The sequence below is a fragment of the Neodiprion virginianus genome, chromosome 7 (assembly GCF_021901495.1).
Source record: "Neodiprion virginianus isolate iyNeoVirg1 chromosome 7, iyNeoVirg1.1, whole genome shotgun sequence".
Lineage (NCBI taxonomy): Eukaryota > Metazoa > Arthropoda > Insecta > Hymenoptera > Diprionidae > Neodiprion > Neodiprion virginianus.
In genome coordinates, this window is record NC_060883.1 from 18,310,097 (window position 1) to 18,329,272 (window position 19,176).

The 19,176-nt window shown below is 37.6% G+C and overlaps 1 protein-coding gene across 1 annotated transcript in view; it reads left to right on the top strand.

Annotated features, from left to right (window-relative positions):
- Window positions 1–2,175: 2,175 nt before the first annotated feature.
- Window positions 2,176–19,176, top strand: part of LOC124308813 (irregular chiasm C-roughest protein-like) — a 90,287-nt gene continuing 73,286 nt past the window's right edge. The window contains exon 1 of the mRNA XM_046771920.1: window positions 2,176–4,248. Within this exon, the coding sequence (XP_046627876.1) occupies window positions 4,136–4,248 (113 nt within the window). The 5' untranslated portion in view covers window positions 2,176–4,135. The remainder of the gene's footprint in view (window positions 4,249–19,176) is intronic.

Here is a 19,176-nt window from a genome sequence, read left to right on the forward strand (position 1 = left end):
TTTCAAATTTTGAAGAAACAATTTTCGTCACAACATCACTGGGGATGTTATTATTTATTCGTCGTTTGTTCAAGCTTTGTCCACTTGTAGGTATGTTTTATAAGATTCGGTTTAGGCTAGATCAAATTTTCCAAATTATAAGACGGTTAAGGATAATGTACACTATTTACAGAGGCTTTGGATTGAGAAAACTGTCACAGATATTTAAAACATATTTTAACTAGAATACAGTAGTTCAAAATTAATTCTGTAAAGCTCGATGTCAAGGTAACCGAAATTTTACCTACACATTGCTGTAATTATTCATCGGTAAAACTCGAATAATAATTATCTTCGTTGCCTAAAAATCCTCTAACCAACGATCGAGCGGTCAGGAATTCCGTACATCCTATACTTGATATTAAATCTAAAAAATTATCGAGTAAGAAAAAATCCCCGCAAGATTTTCATACACGGTCGCACAAGGTTTTACCGAGAGACATGAAAATCCCTTAAAAATTCTCAGGATTCTGCGACATTTCAACGTTATTATTACACCCCTAAGGTTTAAAAAAAAAAAAAAAAAAAAAAAAAAAACAAGTGTAAAGTAGCGGAAGCCGTGAGCTCAGCAGGTTGCGTGTACGGTCAGTAATATTCCACCATAAAACCGACCGATCACGGGATATTACATCCAACACGTTATGTTTCCGCGAAATAAGGTGTTCCAGGTATGTACATAGGTACACCCATATACACACACGGATCCACGCAGGTATATAAAAACCTCAGCCTCGTGGACGACGCGTTCGTGTAGTGTGGTTTAAAAAAAAAAAAAAAAATGCTGCGACAACGAAAAAAATAAACCAACCCTCATTTCTCCTTCCCCGACAAAAATTGCCGATAAGGGGGGGAGGGGGGGGGGGGGGGGGGGGGGGAGATTCGTGTGAGGCGCTGAAGAGTAGATGATTTTTAGGAATTTGTCTTTTTTTTTTTTTCTAAGAAGAAGAAGAAGAAGAAGAAGAAACCGTACAATTTGATTTTTTTATTACCCATGAATCCCTACAACGGACGCTAGACTTACACGCCAAAATCATCGCGCAAACGTCTTCGCGTCAATAAGTCAATTTCTAATTACCGATGAGGAAATATTTTTGATCGGAAAAAAAAAAAAAAATGCTCGAATTTCTTCGCTCAACCCAACTATTTTTTCGATCATGGAGAACAATCTTGGTCAAAGTGACCCTGTCCAATTTTTGATGCGATATCGTTTCAAATGTACCTACGAAGCCGATGTATGTACCTGACAAAATTCAGTGTTATACTTTCACTGTCTTTTAGAATATAATATAGCGTGGTTCAGAAGTATAAACATATCAGTCATGAATATCTGAGAAAAAAATTTTGGACGAAGAGAAATTTTCTCAACAATTACCGTTATAGAAGAAAAAGATACGGGTCTCACAATCGGATTAACCCGTTACGTTCTCGAACGGTTAAACTTACAATGACATAACCTAGAAAAAAAAAAAAATTTCGAAAGGATCAATTGTACATAAAATTTTGCCACAAATCGTCATCTTTTTGTCACGACACACGCGTCTTTCCCCTTCGTTAAAAAAAAAAACGATCTCTTCGGGCGGTTTCTGCGGGTGCAGCAAGCAGCAGCAGCAGCAGCAGCAGCAGCAACAAGCAGAGGCAGCTTAAAACATCTAGAACAGAATCGGCAAAGCGATCGTGTAATTGCTTACCCCCCCCCCCCCCCCCCTTGTAAAACCTCCTATTATCTTGATCGTTGAACGCGCGGAGAGCGAGAGCGAGCGACAGAGAGAAAGAGAGAGAGAGAAAGAGTGTAAGCATAAATAATCCTCCGGCCGCCTACATGCGACTGAAAACGACGAGACGCGACGCGGATCGCGGCTGCACGACCGTTCGCTTCGCTCTCGAAGCTATATGAGCCAGTCGCGAGCTCGGCGCATGCGCGTCCCCCCTCCACCACGACCGCCACGCGACCCACTCCCCACTCTGATCTCGCGCGTGTGTCGCGCCCGTCGCCCCCCCCCCCCCCCCCCCCCCCCCAGTCGACCCCCCGACTGCGGCCGTGAGGCAGCGGGGAGTTGGGAGGGGGGCGGTTGACTGGGTCGTGTGGGGGGGGGCTCGCTCGGCGAACGTCAGTCTCGTACCTGCGGTGCAACGCGACGTACGTACGTCGAGAGAAAGGTGCATCGCGGCGCGCGTATAATTTCAAGCGTAACGCGAATGCGTGCGGACGGAGAAGTAGACAATCAGGAGTAAGTTGGGTGATAATTCGTCGTGTTGTTGCGCGATCGTGTTTAATTATCGTTACAGTTTCGAATGTTTTTCTGACCATTTGGCGGTAGTTGGTGGCGGTGGTGGGGGGGGGCAGGAATCGTTATTTTTTTCTGTTTTCTTAAAACCACACGAAGTACGTGTAGAAACAAACAGAGCAGCCAAGTGATGACGGTGACGTGACGAGTGCGTGTTGTTCAAAATTGTCTTCACCTGCATCTGTACGGATTACTAACGATTACGCACCGCATGAAGATATTGTGCAACTGTGTGTGATGTTGTTGATATTTCAAGCTAAGTGCGATTCGTCTACGGGACAGAGGGTAGCGGTCGTCCTGCTCCCATGACTCGCGTTCGACGTTCGATATTCGAATTTTTCTGCTTACCTTTATAGGCCGGAAGAGTTCAGAGCTGACGCTTTCGGACTCGAGCCGGCTTTGTCGTCTTCGATATGAGCAACGGGGAATCCTTTTTCACCTTCAACAACGTCGACGACGACGACGAGATTTTAACTAGCGAATCATCATCGACGACCGTTCATCGCCCGGGGCTTTTCTAACGCCGGCTTTTTTTTACTCCATGCACCGTCCAATCATCCCCACTCTTAGAGAATTCATCGGATTGATCGATCGGCAGCTGTTTCGGTTATTTCGATTCTTTTTTCATCGTCGCAGCACAGTTTTGATGCAGAGTTATTCTTGTGTTCATTCGTGTTCATTCGATACATAGCGGTGTGTTTGATCATAGTGTGTTCTTTCTTCGGTACTATTTTTTTCCTCTTAGTCGTCATAAAATTTATATATATATATATATATATCTGGTGAAATTCATCGTTTATGCAGCACAAGTGATGAAAATAAAAATAATAATAGTGATGAGAACAAGAAGAAGTTGGCTACGGATTTGATTAATTACGCAAAGACGAAACGGAAAAACAAACGAAACACTAATGATATCCCGCGAATGCGAGGGTACAGCGAAGAAGAACGTTCTGTTAAGTAAAATATACAAGTTCTTGAGAAGGAAAAGTCGGTGTGTGTTTTGCCTTGACGATATTCGCTTCTATTCGCTGTAATTATCGTTGTTAATTCGATATTATACCTATTGTGTTTCATCTTCGTTAAATCTGTAGATTGAATTTTATTATTATCGGATTTGATATTATCATTATTACTATAACCTGTTGCTAAACAACGACAAAATAGATAAACGGAACGGATTAACCTGTATAGGCAAATTGTTTCGATCAGTCCGTCCCCGACCAACGTCGGCGATACAGTGTGAAATACGAAACAGAAACGAAGCGAAGAAACTCCCTGCGGAATTATTGGGAGTTGTGTGTGTGTGTTTTTTTTTTTTCTTCCCTTTTGCTTCCTTTCTTTCTTTCGTGTTTTCGCCGAGTGACGGTGTTTTTCGCGTGTGAACGTTGAAATTCGAAACGCGCGCGTTTGAATTCGAGCTGAGTGAAGTTGGCCGATTGTTTCTATGATCGGAAAACAATCGTCGCGGTGAATAAAGAGATGAAACAAAAGAAACACGCCTTTATTAATACACGACTCGCGGATTGATGCGATAAAAATTCAATTTCGATGTAAAAGATTGAAAAAAAAAAGAATAACAAAAAAAAGTGAACCTCGCAAGAAAGATGAGAAACGATCGTTGTTACCATTGCGCGGTAAACAACAATGAAAATGCCGCAACGGTTTCGGTGGTGATTCTGTGAGTGTTGTTCCGAAGATTCAACAAACCGCGCTACCTGCAATCTTCTTTCTGTTTTGGATTGGTGGTGATTTCGTGATATTCGAGAGTGGGTTTTTTTTTCTTTCTCTCGCACCCTCGGTGTCTTTGAATGAACGAAGTGAATATGTCGCTAATCGCAGCGCGACCCGTTCAAGTTATCGAGAATCGGAGAAAGAGGACGACGACAACGACGGCGTTTCATCCTGCACGGAGAAACCAGAGGCAAGTTGTCAATTAGCGCATTTACATTTATTTATTCTCGTACAATGTGAAGTTCGTCGACGTTTTCGTTCCACCTTCGATTCTCAACGATTATTTGCCCTTTGTTTAATATCGATCCCTAGGGATTTTCTTTTTTTCTATCTTGCTTTTTTTTTCCCCACCCGCCACCGTTTTTCTCCTGTTATTGTCACTAGAGGTCTGCGGAAATCCCCGAAGTTGATTTAATCCTTCTGGCGTTGCCTCGCATTCGGCGGCAGTGCGTGATTTATTGTAGTGGAGAATTTTGTGATGGTATTCTCGTGTAGTGTAGCGAATCCGAATGTAATCGCGATACTTTTCCAAAATGAAATTAATGAAATTTTTTAGGTTAATGTAACGACGCAAGCAATTGACTACAATTCGATCGTTTTCAACTTGCAAAGTAGTCATTATTTTTCTTACAATTTTAAGTTGGGTCGACGTTACGAACTTCAATTACCGTGTTCAGATTTTGGTGGCAAAAAAAAATCCCTAGAAATCTTTTTTCTCGCGTTATATAAATTTCGTGCCCCAAGAATTTTGTTCCCCAACGATTGCCGACGGCTGGATGTTTCTCCCTGAAACAAGCCAAAATTCTTTAGACCAGGACGATGAATAGTTGAAAGAGGTTTCTTTTATACACGCATTATAGATACTAGGGTGGTTTTTTTTATTCAACTTTTTTTTTTTATTTTATCCCTTCGTCACGTACCCCTCGAAAAGTTAGTTTTTAGCCTCAAACGAAGTCTCGTGAAAACGGAACTCGATTCCTAAATTCTAAAACTTGACTCATCCGGTTTGAATTTTTCAAACACTCGAACCGAAATATCTCGTAAAGTATACAAGTTGGAAAGTTATTTTTGAGTTTCATCTTCGTATCGTTCGTATCGAATACAAGATGAACATTTGCGTATATGGCAGCCTTGACTTTTTAGTTTTATAGAAAATTCGATTATCTGCAAAATGATACCAAAAACAGCTTTCCAATTTGCATAGTTTCTGATATATTTCGGTCAGAGTGTTCGAAGAATTCAAACCGGATGAGTCTTCTTTTAGAATCTTAGTTCCGGTTCACTAGGCTTCGTTTGAGGATAAAAACTTCGAAGGGTACGTAAGGAGAAAGAAAAAGTTTTGTAAAAGAAACCACCATTATAGATACATATGTACACATACATTAGATGCCATTCTTACATTTTTGTTTTGATTTCCTCGTATCGTGTGAAATTATTCTCCTCTCACATTTCAGTCTCTTCGAAGATAGTTTCAAGTTCTACTTTTTGATACTCGAGTCACGGTTGATGTCGCCGGAATTATCTTTTCTTCACTAATGGTACATACATTGTTTCCATATAGTTTTCTTTTTTACCCCTCGACTTTGTTGCACGTAATATCAGAGCTTGGTACAGTTGCCAATTAATTACGTTGTATCTTTGATTTGAAAATTGGCAAAAGTCGCGACTCTTCGTTCTTTCGAGACCAACTGTCGCGATAAAAAATAATGACGAAAATGAGTTTTAGGATATTAAGTGAATGAATCTGTACAAAAAAAAAAAACGCGCAAAACGCGGAAGATGAGGTTGATGTTGTTCATCGTCATCATCGTCATCATCATCGTCATCCTGAATTGTATACCTGAAATATAAATTTCTGAGAAAATTCGTCAAATTAATCAGACTTGTCAAACGATACAATTGTTCTTTATAGACCGTGTGAATATACCGCGTTAAATAAGACGACTAAATCGAATACCTAAACGATGATAATGTAGGTCAGGTCAGGTTGGCCGAGGGGTCGATAACGCGAGTTTGTTACACGGAACGTAAATTCCACAAACGGGCATCTCGTCTCTTAAACTGTATCAATGGTACGCTGCTGCTGCATTTATTTATTGAATAAAAAATGTTTGTACAAATTAATATCGTACATATACACGTCGTATAAAGTTTGAATTATTAGAAAATATATTTCGGCTGTTTTTTTTTTTTTAAAAAGCTCCTTTGGGTATTGTTTTTAAGACTAACCGTTGAAACAAAATTTGTCATAATTTTCACATTATATTTATTTATTGACATTTAAACAAACTTTGTCAATATTTTCGAGACGAAATAGTAAATAACCGCTCGACGTAGGGACGCGTGTGAAAAAAAAATAAAAATAAAAAAATAAACAGTGTAGACACGATATTTCAAAAAGCACTAAACCGATCTTGCTCAAATTTTTACAGCATCTTTGTTATACCCGTTTTTCTTTTACGAGCTAAACAAATGGAAAAAGTGACGGTAACTTGAAAACTTTTTCGTAAAACGAAAACTACCGAAGCGTTTTTTTTTTTTTTGTTCTTTTTTTTTTTTGTTTTTTTAAACACACGTTCCTATCAGGCGATATAAGTTAGGTTAAATTAACTATTTCGTTTCTGAAAAATGCACAAAGTTTGTTCGAATGTCAATATATATATATATGAAAATGATGAGAAACTTGGTTTCAATGGTTTGTTTAAAAAAAACAAAAAAATATCCAAAGAACCTATGAGAAACGGTATTTACGCTAGACGAGCCCCTCAATGCATTTTGAAGAGAGAAAAACCGAGAAAGAGAAAGAAAGTAGGTGGCGAGATATGGATAGAGGGAATCGAAGAAGTGAATTATAGACGGAGATGAGGTGATGCAGGTGATTTAATTACAATTAAATCCAACGACGGTTAGCCGAGGGTTCAAGTTGGGGTTAGGTATCTACTTGACGAACCGGAATGCAATTCCTTTCTCATTGTCAGAGTTTCTCTCCTTAAACGACAAAAATCTCTCTCTCTCTTCGGCAACTTTTATTTATTTATTAAAAATGGAAATAGAAAGATACAAGCCGGTGAAAGAAGACTTTCACGTGTCTGTCGTATTCGTTGATTTGGGGAAAAAAACAACAAAAAAAAAAAAAAAAGACCCCAAACTTTTTTCAATTATTTTTAATTTCACTCGCACTAACAACCCTCATTCAAGCACGCAGACTTTGAAATTGTACGTTAAATTATTAAAGCGATGTTGAATAAACGATACACCGACGGTCAAAAAGTCGAATAAATCAACCGATCGATCGGTTTGAATCATTTTCGATCATGGTGTAAATTATTTATACATAAATTGTGTGTCTAATAGCGAATATGCCCGATGGATAGGAACGGCGATATATTTTATTCATCGGTCCGCTTCGAATCGCAGCGATACGTAATAAAAATACATTGTTAAAATTTTTTTTTGCACGGAAACGTATTCGACGTTTTATTCGGTTACGTAACAGCGAATTCACCCTATATACGTTCGCTGTTTATTCAATTTACAAAACAATACATTAAATTTACCAACACAATATTGTAAATTCAAATTACTCTATTGCAGTTTCTCTTACAATCTTTCGCTCAAATCGATCATTTTTATTCCCATCAAATCAGATTAGTCAATTTTCAACGGTAAGTAAATGTGTAGTAAATTCACGAATCATTTCCAACAGTGCGGATGACGAGTAATTTTGTAAAGCATATTAATAATAACAATAATAACAACAACAATAAAAGGAAAATAGATAAATAAAAAGAAACCGCGTGAGACGTTGTTGTCTTTGTTTTTTTTTCTTGTTTTTTTTCTTTTTTTTCTCCAGTTCATTGAAACGCAAAAATGAAATGAGCTTCTTGAAACTTGAGTGCGGGCGGAATCATTGTTTCGACATCGATGATTCGTAAATTGCGCACGCACTTTAAACATGTTGATATGGCAGTGTGGTGAAGTAAATTTTTTTTTTTTTATATATTATAACAATTCTGTTTACGTTATTATACAATGACATAAAAACCGAATATCCAAATAGAAAAAAAGAAATTAAATTTCCGTACGAAGAACAAAGTTGGCTGTGTAATTCATTGGAAATATATCTGACGAACGATTGCGATTATTTATTTATTTACTTGCTTATTTATTTTTTTACTTATTTATTTATTTATTTTTTCTTACCGCCACCGCGAGACGAGGAAGAAACACGCGCAACGACGCGATACGATGGAAAGTAATTAGCTTTGAAATTCCTTAAAAGTAATCGGTTATTTCCAGTTGAGATTCTATTGTTTGAAATACCTAGTATTTTTTTTTTTTTTTTTCTCTCTTCCTCTTCTTCGTTTCAATTCTCAACCTCAGGGGTTAGGTAAAAAAACAGGTACAGTTTTAATTGAATTCCAGACGATTGGCATCGACTAATACGACTTACACGAGTTTGTCTCGACCTTATTTTACAATTTTCTTTTTTATCGACGGATCCTTGAAAACAGAACAACGGACATTCGTCACGTTCGAATCGGCGATCATGCATTGATCGATGAATCTTCTCCTCGTGTGCGTGTGTGTGTGTATATGTTATACATAATGTACGTGTAACAAGCGTATAAGATGGTATTGGGTACCCATCCCAGTTTTACCCCATCGGCTTCTTTTCGTCTACTCTCTTTGTTCGCCCACCCACCTTCCCCCCCTCAACGACTCTTTCCAATCGTTTTTCATTCTGAAATATCGGATCGTCAGTCAGTCAGTCAGACAGACAGGCATCAGTGACGCGTGTCGGGTTGCATACCACGCGTAGCAGGCGTAAATGGTCCGTGACGTATACGTACTACTGTACATATACATGTATTATATCTACGATATTGACGTGCAGGATGCGTACATTATGACGCAAGAAGATAAGGTTGACGGGGGTGTCTGAAACCGATGGTCGGTATTTTTTATTTTTTATTTTTTATTTTTCCTTGCTTCAACTCGCGGTGAAGTGAAATTCTAATTTTCAGCTACGCTTTAACGCGACGCGCGGCTTATATTTTGGTTTATAAAATTACTAGCGTCAGAGTGTGTGTGTAGATATTATATACTAGGGTGGTCCTTGTTTAGGGTGTTGACGAATTTTTACCGCCCCATCACCGAAATCAATTTCAAATCATTTGAAAAGAGTCGTCAAATTTTTTCAGATTCCTACAGCAAGTCTGAGATAGCCCGGATTGTGATCGAAGTTTCTTATGGAAATGACGTGAGAAAAACTTTTTTTCGCACTGTATATTTTATCGTGAAAGTAATAATGTTCCAAAAACAATCTGCAACTGCGAGGTTTCAGTCGGCGTTGGCGACGCTGTATGAAAAAAAAATAGACATCATCGTACGAGGCAATCTAGACGAATTGCACTTCCTCTGAATAAAAAAAAAAAGTCAGGTTTCGTGGTTGTGCAATTCGTCTAGATTGCCTCGTACGATGATGTCTATTTTTTCCCAGACAGTAGCACTAATTCTCACCAAATCCTCGCGGTTACAGATTATTTGAAACATTATCACTCTTGCAATAAAATATATACTGAGAGAAAAAGTTTTACCCATGTTAATTTCCGTAAGAAACTTCGATCACAATGCGGACCATCTTAGATTAGATGTAAAAGTCTGAAAAGATTAGGCGATTTTTTTCGAATTATTTGAAGTTGATTTTGGGGGATGATCTGGCAAAAATTCGTCAACACCCTGAATAAGGACCATATATATATATATATATATATCAATTGTCAGACCCAGGTTGAGTTGGTGTGGAATTCACCATACATATAAACGTAGGCATAGGTACGTTATAATCGCGTGGGATGATGAGATGATGTTGTTGTCGTTGTTGTCGTTGCTGTTGTTGTTGTTTTACCTCGTTGTACCGAGAAGTCGATGCTGTTCATGTCAGATAACTGCCGCAGGGTTATTAGCCTTTAGGTCCGCTGTTGTTGCTGATTATATAGATGCTCCTGCAACGTCCTCGATGTCGTCGTCCTAGACTGAACGTCGACGATCGCGATTAACATCGTCCTCGTCGTCGTTGCGTTGCGTTCGTACAAGAGCAATCATTAATACTATAAAAGTGCTGTTTCTTTCTTTCTTCTGTGATATCAAGATCGGCGGTCGCGCATTCCGCAAGGTTGGTTAAAAATTTGAAAACAAAAAAAAAAAAAAAAAAAAAAACGTGACCGACGCACTATTTTATTACCATGAACGGAAGCTTTTGATCTACACGGCGAAAATATTATATATATATATATATATATATATGTATTGTAAAGATCTGTTACTATTTTCTGATAAATTCACTATTGCAAAAGTTATTTGAAAGCCGTGAAATAACTTTTGAAAGTGTAGATTTATCGTAGAATGGTGTAAGAGAACTTTTTTCAAGAGCTTTCTGTTATCTAAAAAAGTATTTCGGTGAATTTTCTTTGCGACGCTTCGTTAGCTAGTTATAAAAATCAGAAGTAACAAAAATCATTTTTTCGATATTATTGTTATGGAATATAGAAAAGTGCGATGCGCAAACTCTTAATGTGTTGGTATTAGGGGGTGAAATTTTAACAGGCTTATTTTTATACCTAAATGGAACCTTTAAACTTGTTTTGAGGAACAAAGTTGGGTAGAAAAAATCGTGTAAGAATTACGCATGAATTGTATACGGGTTATACGCATGTAGGCTTCAAGTTAACGTTTATACGATATTTAGTCGAAGGGAATCCATATCGGTAGTTTGGATTTGTTATTTTAGAAAAGAGGTAATTTTTTTGATACAATAACAAAAAACATTAGGCGAATTTTGTTTCACGATATTTGTTGATTGCGGTTATTTCATGAATGAATATGAAAAGTTTAGTCAAATACTTTATATACCGGGACAATCTCTTGAAAACTTGAAAATCAACGGCGCATGCGTCAAGTAATTAAATCTCATTGGTCGGCGAAATCTTCACGCAGCGATATTCTTGTCTGCGACGCAGGCCGGCCAACTTACGCAAAATGTGTACGATTGAATTCTCAAAGAGCATTAAGCGTTAAATTCTGACCGTTTTTTTGAGGAATCAACTTTCCGACCCAGTAACAAATGCTTCCCAAACCTTTCCGAGTCACCACCTCTCAATCATTTGAGATTCTAACCTCGAAAATTCGTATCAACTACATCGCGAATGTTTCTAGCTACTATAACAAATGAAATTTTTCTCAGTGAATTTTTTCCGCAGAAATTATGTACCAGGCAGTAAGGATTTCGATTTCACTTCTTTTGGTTAAAATTTTTTTTTCCCCACGACACTTATCGTTGCCGGTACTTATCGGAACGTAAATTTTCACGCTGATACTTTCCACGTTCCAGAGTGAAATTTACTTGCCAGTTTACGCGTTAATGTACTCGGCGCAAAATTTTCGCACAAGAGATGCTTTTGGAAGGATTGATCGTACGCTGTACCGTAATAACAATTCCGCTGCGGGTTAGGTCAGGTTCGAAGTAAATCGGCCCTGAATTCACCCCTCGAATCTTTTGGTACGTTTTTTTAATTTTTTTATTCTCTCTCTCAATACACGTCACAACGTCATGTACGACCAGCGCGATTTACGTGCCGCGACACGCTACGTGTATTATATTTATGTACGTGTATAGGTAAAAAATACACAGGCGTGCGTAACTTACGCGTATAAACGCATAAGGAGCATAAATACGACGCGGCGTCGAGGGATCCGAACGAAACTCGTGTACGTACTTGTGTGTATGCTTGTTTGGATAAATAATGTGTCTATCGGGGCGCCGGGCCGGTGAATTTGATTTGATTCACCGAGCGAATGGCTGAGCAGCGTTCCGCGGCATCTATACGAGGCCAAGAAACCGACCGAGTAGAAGGACGGAGAAAGAGAGAAGGAGATGAGAGAGAGAGAGAGAGAGAGAGGGAGGGAGAGGAAGGTGGATGCCTCTGTGTCGGAACAAAAGAGGGACGCGACGTACCCGACGACTACGTTACGACCGACGTCGACGTCGGCGTCGCGGCGCTTTCGCGGTGCCGTCGTTTCTCCCCCCCCCCCCCTTGCTGCTGGTGCTGCTTGCTTGCTTGCTTGCTCGCTTCGTCCGGGGGTTCGCGCCCCCTATCGATTCCCGGAAAGTAAATAAAATTTCGCCCCTCGTTTCTGTTACCTCGCGAACCAACCTTCCTTCACTGAGCGAGCTACCCGGCGAGTGAGTGAACTTACGCCGAGAGAGATGGACGGATAGATGGAGGGATTTGGTTTTCTTTTTTTCTTTTCTTCTTTTCTTTTCTTTTCTTTTTTTTTTCAATGGTAATTAATTAGAAAAATATTTTATCGTTAGTAATATGGAAAGTTGTTCTGGTAGATGGTAAGTTATTTTAATTACAGTAACTGGGAATTTATTGCAGCGAATGAAAATTTATTGTAAGTTGCAGTAACTGGGAAATCATTTTAATTGTAGTAACTGGGAAATTGTTGCGGTAAGTGGAAAGTTGCTGCAAGTTGAAGTAACTGGGAAATCAGTGTAATTCTGCTAACATGAGAAGTTATTACAGTAAATGAAAATTTATTGCAAGTTGTAGTAACTGGGAAATTAGTTTAATTGTAGTAACTGGGAAATTGTTGCAGTAAGTGGAAAGTTGCTGCAAGTTGAAGTAACTGGGAAATCAGTGTAATTTTACTAACGTTAGAAGTTAGTGCAGTAAGTGGAAAGTTATTGTAACTTGTAATAACTGGAAAATCATTTTAATTGCAGTAACTGGGAAATTGTTGCATTAAGTGGAAAGTTGCTGCAAGTTGAAGTAACTGGGAAATCAGTGTAATTTTACTAACGTTAGAAGTTAGTGCAGTAAGTGGAAAGTTATTGTAACTTGTAATAACTGGAAAATCATTTTAATTGCAGTAACTGGGAAATTGTTGCATTAAGTGGAAAGTTGCTGCAAGTTGAAGTAACTGGGAAATCAGTGTAATTCTGCTAACATGAGAAGTTATTACAGTAAATGAAAATTTATTGCAAGTTGTAGTAACTGGGAAATTAGTTTAATTGTAGTAACTGGGAAATTGTTGCATTAAGTGGAAAGTTGCTGCAAGTTGAAGTAACTGGGAAATCAGTGTAATTTTACTAACGTTAGAAGTTAGTGCAGTAAGTGGAAAGTTATTGTGACTTGTAATAACTGGAAAATCATTTTAATTGCAGTAACTGGGAAATTGTTGCATTAAGTGGAAAGTTGCTGCAAGTTGAAGTAACTGGGAAATCAGTGTAATTTTACTAACGTTAGAAGTTAGTGCAGTAAGTGGAAAGTTATTGTGACTTGTAATAACTGGAAAATCATTTTAATTGCAGTAACTGGGAAATTGTTGCATTAAGTGGAAAGTTGCTGCAAGTTGAAGTAACTGGGAAATCAGTGTAATTTTACTAACGTTAGAAGTTAGTGCAGTAAGTGGAAAGTTATTGTGACTTGTAATAACTGGAAAATCATTTTAATTGTAGTAACTGAGAAATCATTGTAATTGTGGTAACGTGAAAAGTTATTGCAATAAGTGGAAAGTGATATATTATTTAAATGCGATTACGTTTCATAGTATGTATGACTCACCCTGTATTTTTTTTTTTTTTTTTTTCTATATCCACCACTTCACGGATGTACATGTTACCTACTTGATCTCTAAGCTTTTAATATCGCTAAAAGCGGTCGTTGGTTGTACGTGTATAGAACGTTTCACGACAAAACGAACGACGTTCAACCCTGACGACGATAACCTCTCGCATCTGTTTCCCATTTTTATTTCACATATCTTTTTTCTCCGACTCCGGAAAGGCGATCGCAATTCTTCAAATCGCTTTTCGTAATCGTCTCTTTTTATTCAATCCCCTTCAATGGGGATACAATGCAGCAGAGGAGAAAATTATAAATAATTTCCTCGTATTTTAATCGCACAGATTTTATCGCGTGTCGTGACACGAATCGAGTCGAATAAACATTCGTTGCTAGTTTGAAATATGGTAGAATAAAAGATTCGAAAATTAAATGAAAAGCAAAATGAATGAAAATTGAAATTGAATCGAGTAAAATTAGATTTTTTAATCAGGAGCGTTATTACGGTGTACGGTGTAACTAATTTCTTACTTCTGAGGATTCTTCTTCTTTTTCCTTTTCTTCTAATTTTTCATTTTCTTCATTTTCAGCATATATATATATATATATATATATATATATATATATATATATATACGCATAACTTAATATATCCAGGCGGTAAATGCGACGCAACGATTATCCGACAGTTAGAGATAATCTCTTGCAATATATCAAAGTCGGCAAGCCGCGTCGTTGAAGAAGGCTGTCGCACTTTGAAACTAATTGCAACACCTCGATGCGAAGCGAGTCTCTCGAGCCAAGGATTAGGAAAATTAGGTGAAACGAGGAGGTGAGAGATGAAAGTTTAGGGTAATCGAAAAAGGGAAAAAGTTTATATGCATCAAGTTATAATCCCTGATACATGAAACAAGAGCATGTAAAACTTTCCCCGGAAAATCATCTCCTCTTATTTTCTTGCCCTCCTTTCTATTTATTTTCTCTTCTTTTCTTTTCTTTTCTGCAAATCCAACGACTTACGTTACCTTCCTATTTTCACTTTCCTCTTCCCCCTTTACTTGTTTATATTTATTGCACACAGACTACGAAGTTTGACAATCGATTTACCACGCGGTGAAGATAATCAAACTTGCCATCCGCACTGATAGTAATTTCACAACAGCAACAACAATTTACACATATTTGTAATGACAAAAATTATACGAAAATATTAACTTATATGTCGTAGAAAATTTAACAGACGACGTTCGTAAAAGTTAATGACTATGAATGTAGAATTCAAGCGTACGTGGTACTGTGAGTACTTGATATTTTAAAGAGGTGAAAAATATTTGTTGGATAAAAGTTCTGCGACAGGGGGAAAAAAAAAAAAAAAAATTACGAAAATGGAAATTTAACGAACAACGCGTTTCGGGAGAAGAGAAAAAGCCTCTTGGATAAAGGGATTCCTTTTTTGCTTCCTTATACCTTTCTATATATATATGTATATGTATATATATGTATATATATATATATATACATGTAGTCGGCGAGGAATTGAAGGCATTAAAACAACCCAGAAGGTGAAATTTGGTCAGTCCTTCCGCCTTCTTTTCTTCCCAACATGCTGCGCATGCATGCGCCACACACAACCCGCGAAACTTGATTTATTTTGATGTTTCTCCCCTCCCCCCCTCCCCCTCCCACCGTTCTTCTACTCCTTTCTTGCTCGTACCTTCATACATACCTTACGGATAGCTGGTTTAGGGTCTTAGACGGCGTTGGTTATGTAGGTTGTTGTTTTGCAGGGATCAAAAATAAATTATACGTATATATTTATGTATGAATGTACGTATACGAGGGGCCGATAACTCAAGGAAGTGTTGAAAAATTTATAAGCTTTCTTGACGGAATTGCGTATGAAAGTAAATCGGATGAGAATGAAATAATGGTTGAAAAAACGAGATTGATATCGTTGAAATTCACACGACGAGATGGAAATAAGTGGAAATCGCGTGAAATCAATGTGAACGAATCGGCACCGTTCATCATTCGATTTATTTTCAAGTGAAATGAGGGTTAACGTCATGTGGTATTCCTACCCTTACCGATAGAGCAAAATCGCAATTTTTCTTCCTATATTAAATAAACAAACGAACGGAAGGGGTTGAAATTTCAACGGTGCATCGCTCTTTTGTAACGGAGTTTGGAAAAGTTATTCATATCTCTTTTCGTTCGTTTGTTTATTTAATATAAGAAGAATAAGTTTGAGTTTGCTCGATCGGTAAAGGTAGAAGTCTGCAGCTCGGAACGTCGTTATATTTTCAAGAATTTGAATGTTGCTGTTTTTTTTTTTTTTCTCTCGTGAAAATGCATCGTTTAAGTAACGTTACCAACTCCAACCTCATTCTGGAAAGAAAAAGAAACGAAAAACCGGAAAAATAAAACAACGAGAATGACACCTAATTGATCATGTGTTTTAAGGGATGATACCTGCCGCACACTTTTTTTTTTCTCTCCATTCTTTAAAAGCCGAATCAGGGGTGGCAAAATAGGGGAACTCTTTTTTTTTTTTTTTGTTCAACTCTGTTCCTTTGAAAATATATGTACTTTTTTTTTTCATCGTTCCTCTCCAACCCGACAGAACGACCAGTGATTTATCAAGATTTCCTTTCCTGTTCTCTCTCTCTCTCTCTCTCTCTGTCTCTCTCACTCCATCCCTTTCTTCTTTCTCGTTCCACACATCTGTATACATATTCACCATTTACGCCATACCCTCCCTACCTTCCGTTGACCCCTGCCACTCGATTTTCCACCCCTTTTCACAGTTTTTTCGCTTCCTAATTTTCGCCTGCTTGGTATTTTCCTTCCCTCTTTTTTTTTTTAATTTTTTTTTTTTTTATTCCGTTCATCCCTTTTTTTCATCAACCAGCTCTCTCTCTCTCTCTCCCCCTCTTTTCGTATTCCCGTCGGATTCGCCGGGTTCTCGTCCATTCGCGGTTGCGGCGGAAGGGTCGTTACGTTGCGTTGCGTGTGTTGCTGCTTCTGCTGCTGCTGCCGGTCTGCGCGTAAGGGTGGGTGAGAAAAACTGGGGATTTGGTGAAATGGAACGGGGATATATGCAGCCGGGGGTGGTCGTGCCGGAATATTATATTTCATTTCTTTCGTTTGAGGCGGCGAGGAATAAAAGGCGGGGGCGTGAGAATAGAAGAGAAGAGGAACGCCGAATTAGAGCGCGAGGCGTGGTGGATGATGGTAGAGAAAAAAAAAACAAACAAAAACGTTCCATTCATTCGCTTCGAAATTACTACGGGCAAAAAAGAAAAAACGAAAACCAAAAAAAAAAAAAACCACGAACAATTCTAGTCTTATTTTTTTCCCTCTCTTCTTTTCGTTCGGGCGAAAAAAAACAAAACAAAACAAAAACACAAAAACAAAAAAAAAAAAACGACGAATCAAAAGAAGGAACACGAGAGAAATGTAACGACCCCGTTTTTTTTGTGTCACTCGCTTTTTTTATTACACACCCCGTTTAGTTTCAAATCCTAAAATCTTACCGCGTTATTCATTGTCAGTTTTATTTTTGTATCTGCACGATCAATTGTGTTTCTTCTGTTTTATATTTTATTTATTTTTTTTTTCCACGTTCATTGTACTCGAGTGTGTCGATTTTGATTTTTTTTTTCTTCCCGTTCCGCGGCTTTGTTTCCTTTTTTTTTTTTTTTTTCACTCGCCTCCCGTACGGCTCGACAGAATCGAAATCTTGGCCCGTGTTAGATTATATAGCTATATAGTCGACAATTCGGAAAAATTTATCAACAATTGACTCAAGTGAGTTTGACAATTGAAAGCAACAGAAAAAGTAATAAAATCAGGCTTGATTCGCGTTACTTTTTTTTTTCATCGTCTAATTTTCTTTTACCTATTATTATTATTTCCAATAATGGTAGGAATACTTTTTTTCTACAACATTTTTACACGTCATCACACGCAGAATTATGATATTGAAGAACGGATAGAACCTTTTAAGTCGGAAGGATATCGTTGATGTTATTGTTTAAATCGCATCGTCGAAAATACTATGACTATGCTATGAATATATATAGCAATTATCGCATCATCGGATGATAATATAGGTGCATAAATGTCACGTAACGTTCACGTGTCGTAAAAACTCTCGCTATGGTATATTACTAGATGCAATACGAATGGGCACAAGTATGAGAAACAATTTCGGGGTTAAAGTTGTGGCTCTTCGGTATAAGCTCCAATCCTCCACACACAAACACACGCATGCTTCAATTCCGTTTTCACGACCCTGCGAATTGCCGGCACTGTTACAATATATACCTATATATATATATATATATATATATAAATTATACATACATATATAAATACATATATTGTAATATGATGTATATATGTATATTACGAACGGATTGAGCGTAACTCGAATCCCGAAACGTGGATATTTACGAGGCGTTCGGATTCGTTGTGGGGGGCATAAAAAAAAAAAAAAGAAACGATACGGAAACATACAGTAAAAATATCGATCTTCATTCAAATTCAGAATCGACGTTTTTATTTCAGTCGCAATAAAAGACAAAAAAAAAAGCAAGAGAGAAAGAAAGAAAGAAAAAAAAAACACTCGCGATTTTCGTGTATCGGGAATTATTTTTCTATACCGCGGATAATGTGAAATCGTTGTGTTTTGACTCATTGGGAAATTGGAATTACCTAGGGGGAAAAAAAAAAAGTACGAAACGAAAAAGTAAAAACAACAACAACAACAACAACAGCGACAAACATTTCGTGCGCCGCGGCGAAAATGTCTGCTGAAAAAAAAAAAAAAAAAAAAAAAACGTGTACCGTTTTTCGTAACTTTCGTGCAAATGTTGGTAGAATTTGCACGAAATCGCATAATCGGAATGTTATATTTTATTTACTCGTACGCACGTGTAATGTTTCACGTATAACGACTGCGTAGGGATTAAAAATTAAAACAAAAAAAAAAAAAAAAATAATAAAACGAATAGTAACTCAATTATTTACACTCGCGTGAATTGCGTTTAAAAAATTTTTGCGCGCAATCTCGACAAATTCGTCCAACGGACGAAAATTTTTCTCGGGTCGTTTAATTTTAACATTCGGAGAATGTAGGATGTCCTTTTTTTTCTCTCGTTTTCTGTTTTTCTCATACCCTTTTGTTTTTATTTTCTTACCTTCTCCTCCGTCTTTTGTCGGCGTTTGTAAATTGTTTTTTTTCAATCAATTTTAACAGCGACAAATTTTAGTTCGCAGCGATCGTCATATTATTATGCACGCTTCCTTTTATCTTAGATTTCTAATTCTTTTTCTGGTTTTGTAACAGATAAAATTTTTTTTTTTTTTTTTTTTTTTTTTTTTTTTTTTTTTTTTTTTTTTTGCACACCCTTGACTCGCGCGCATTTTTATACACTTATCAACGTTCGTTTGTAGGATTTGGTTGATTTTTCACGCCGCGT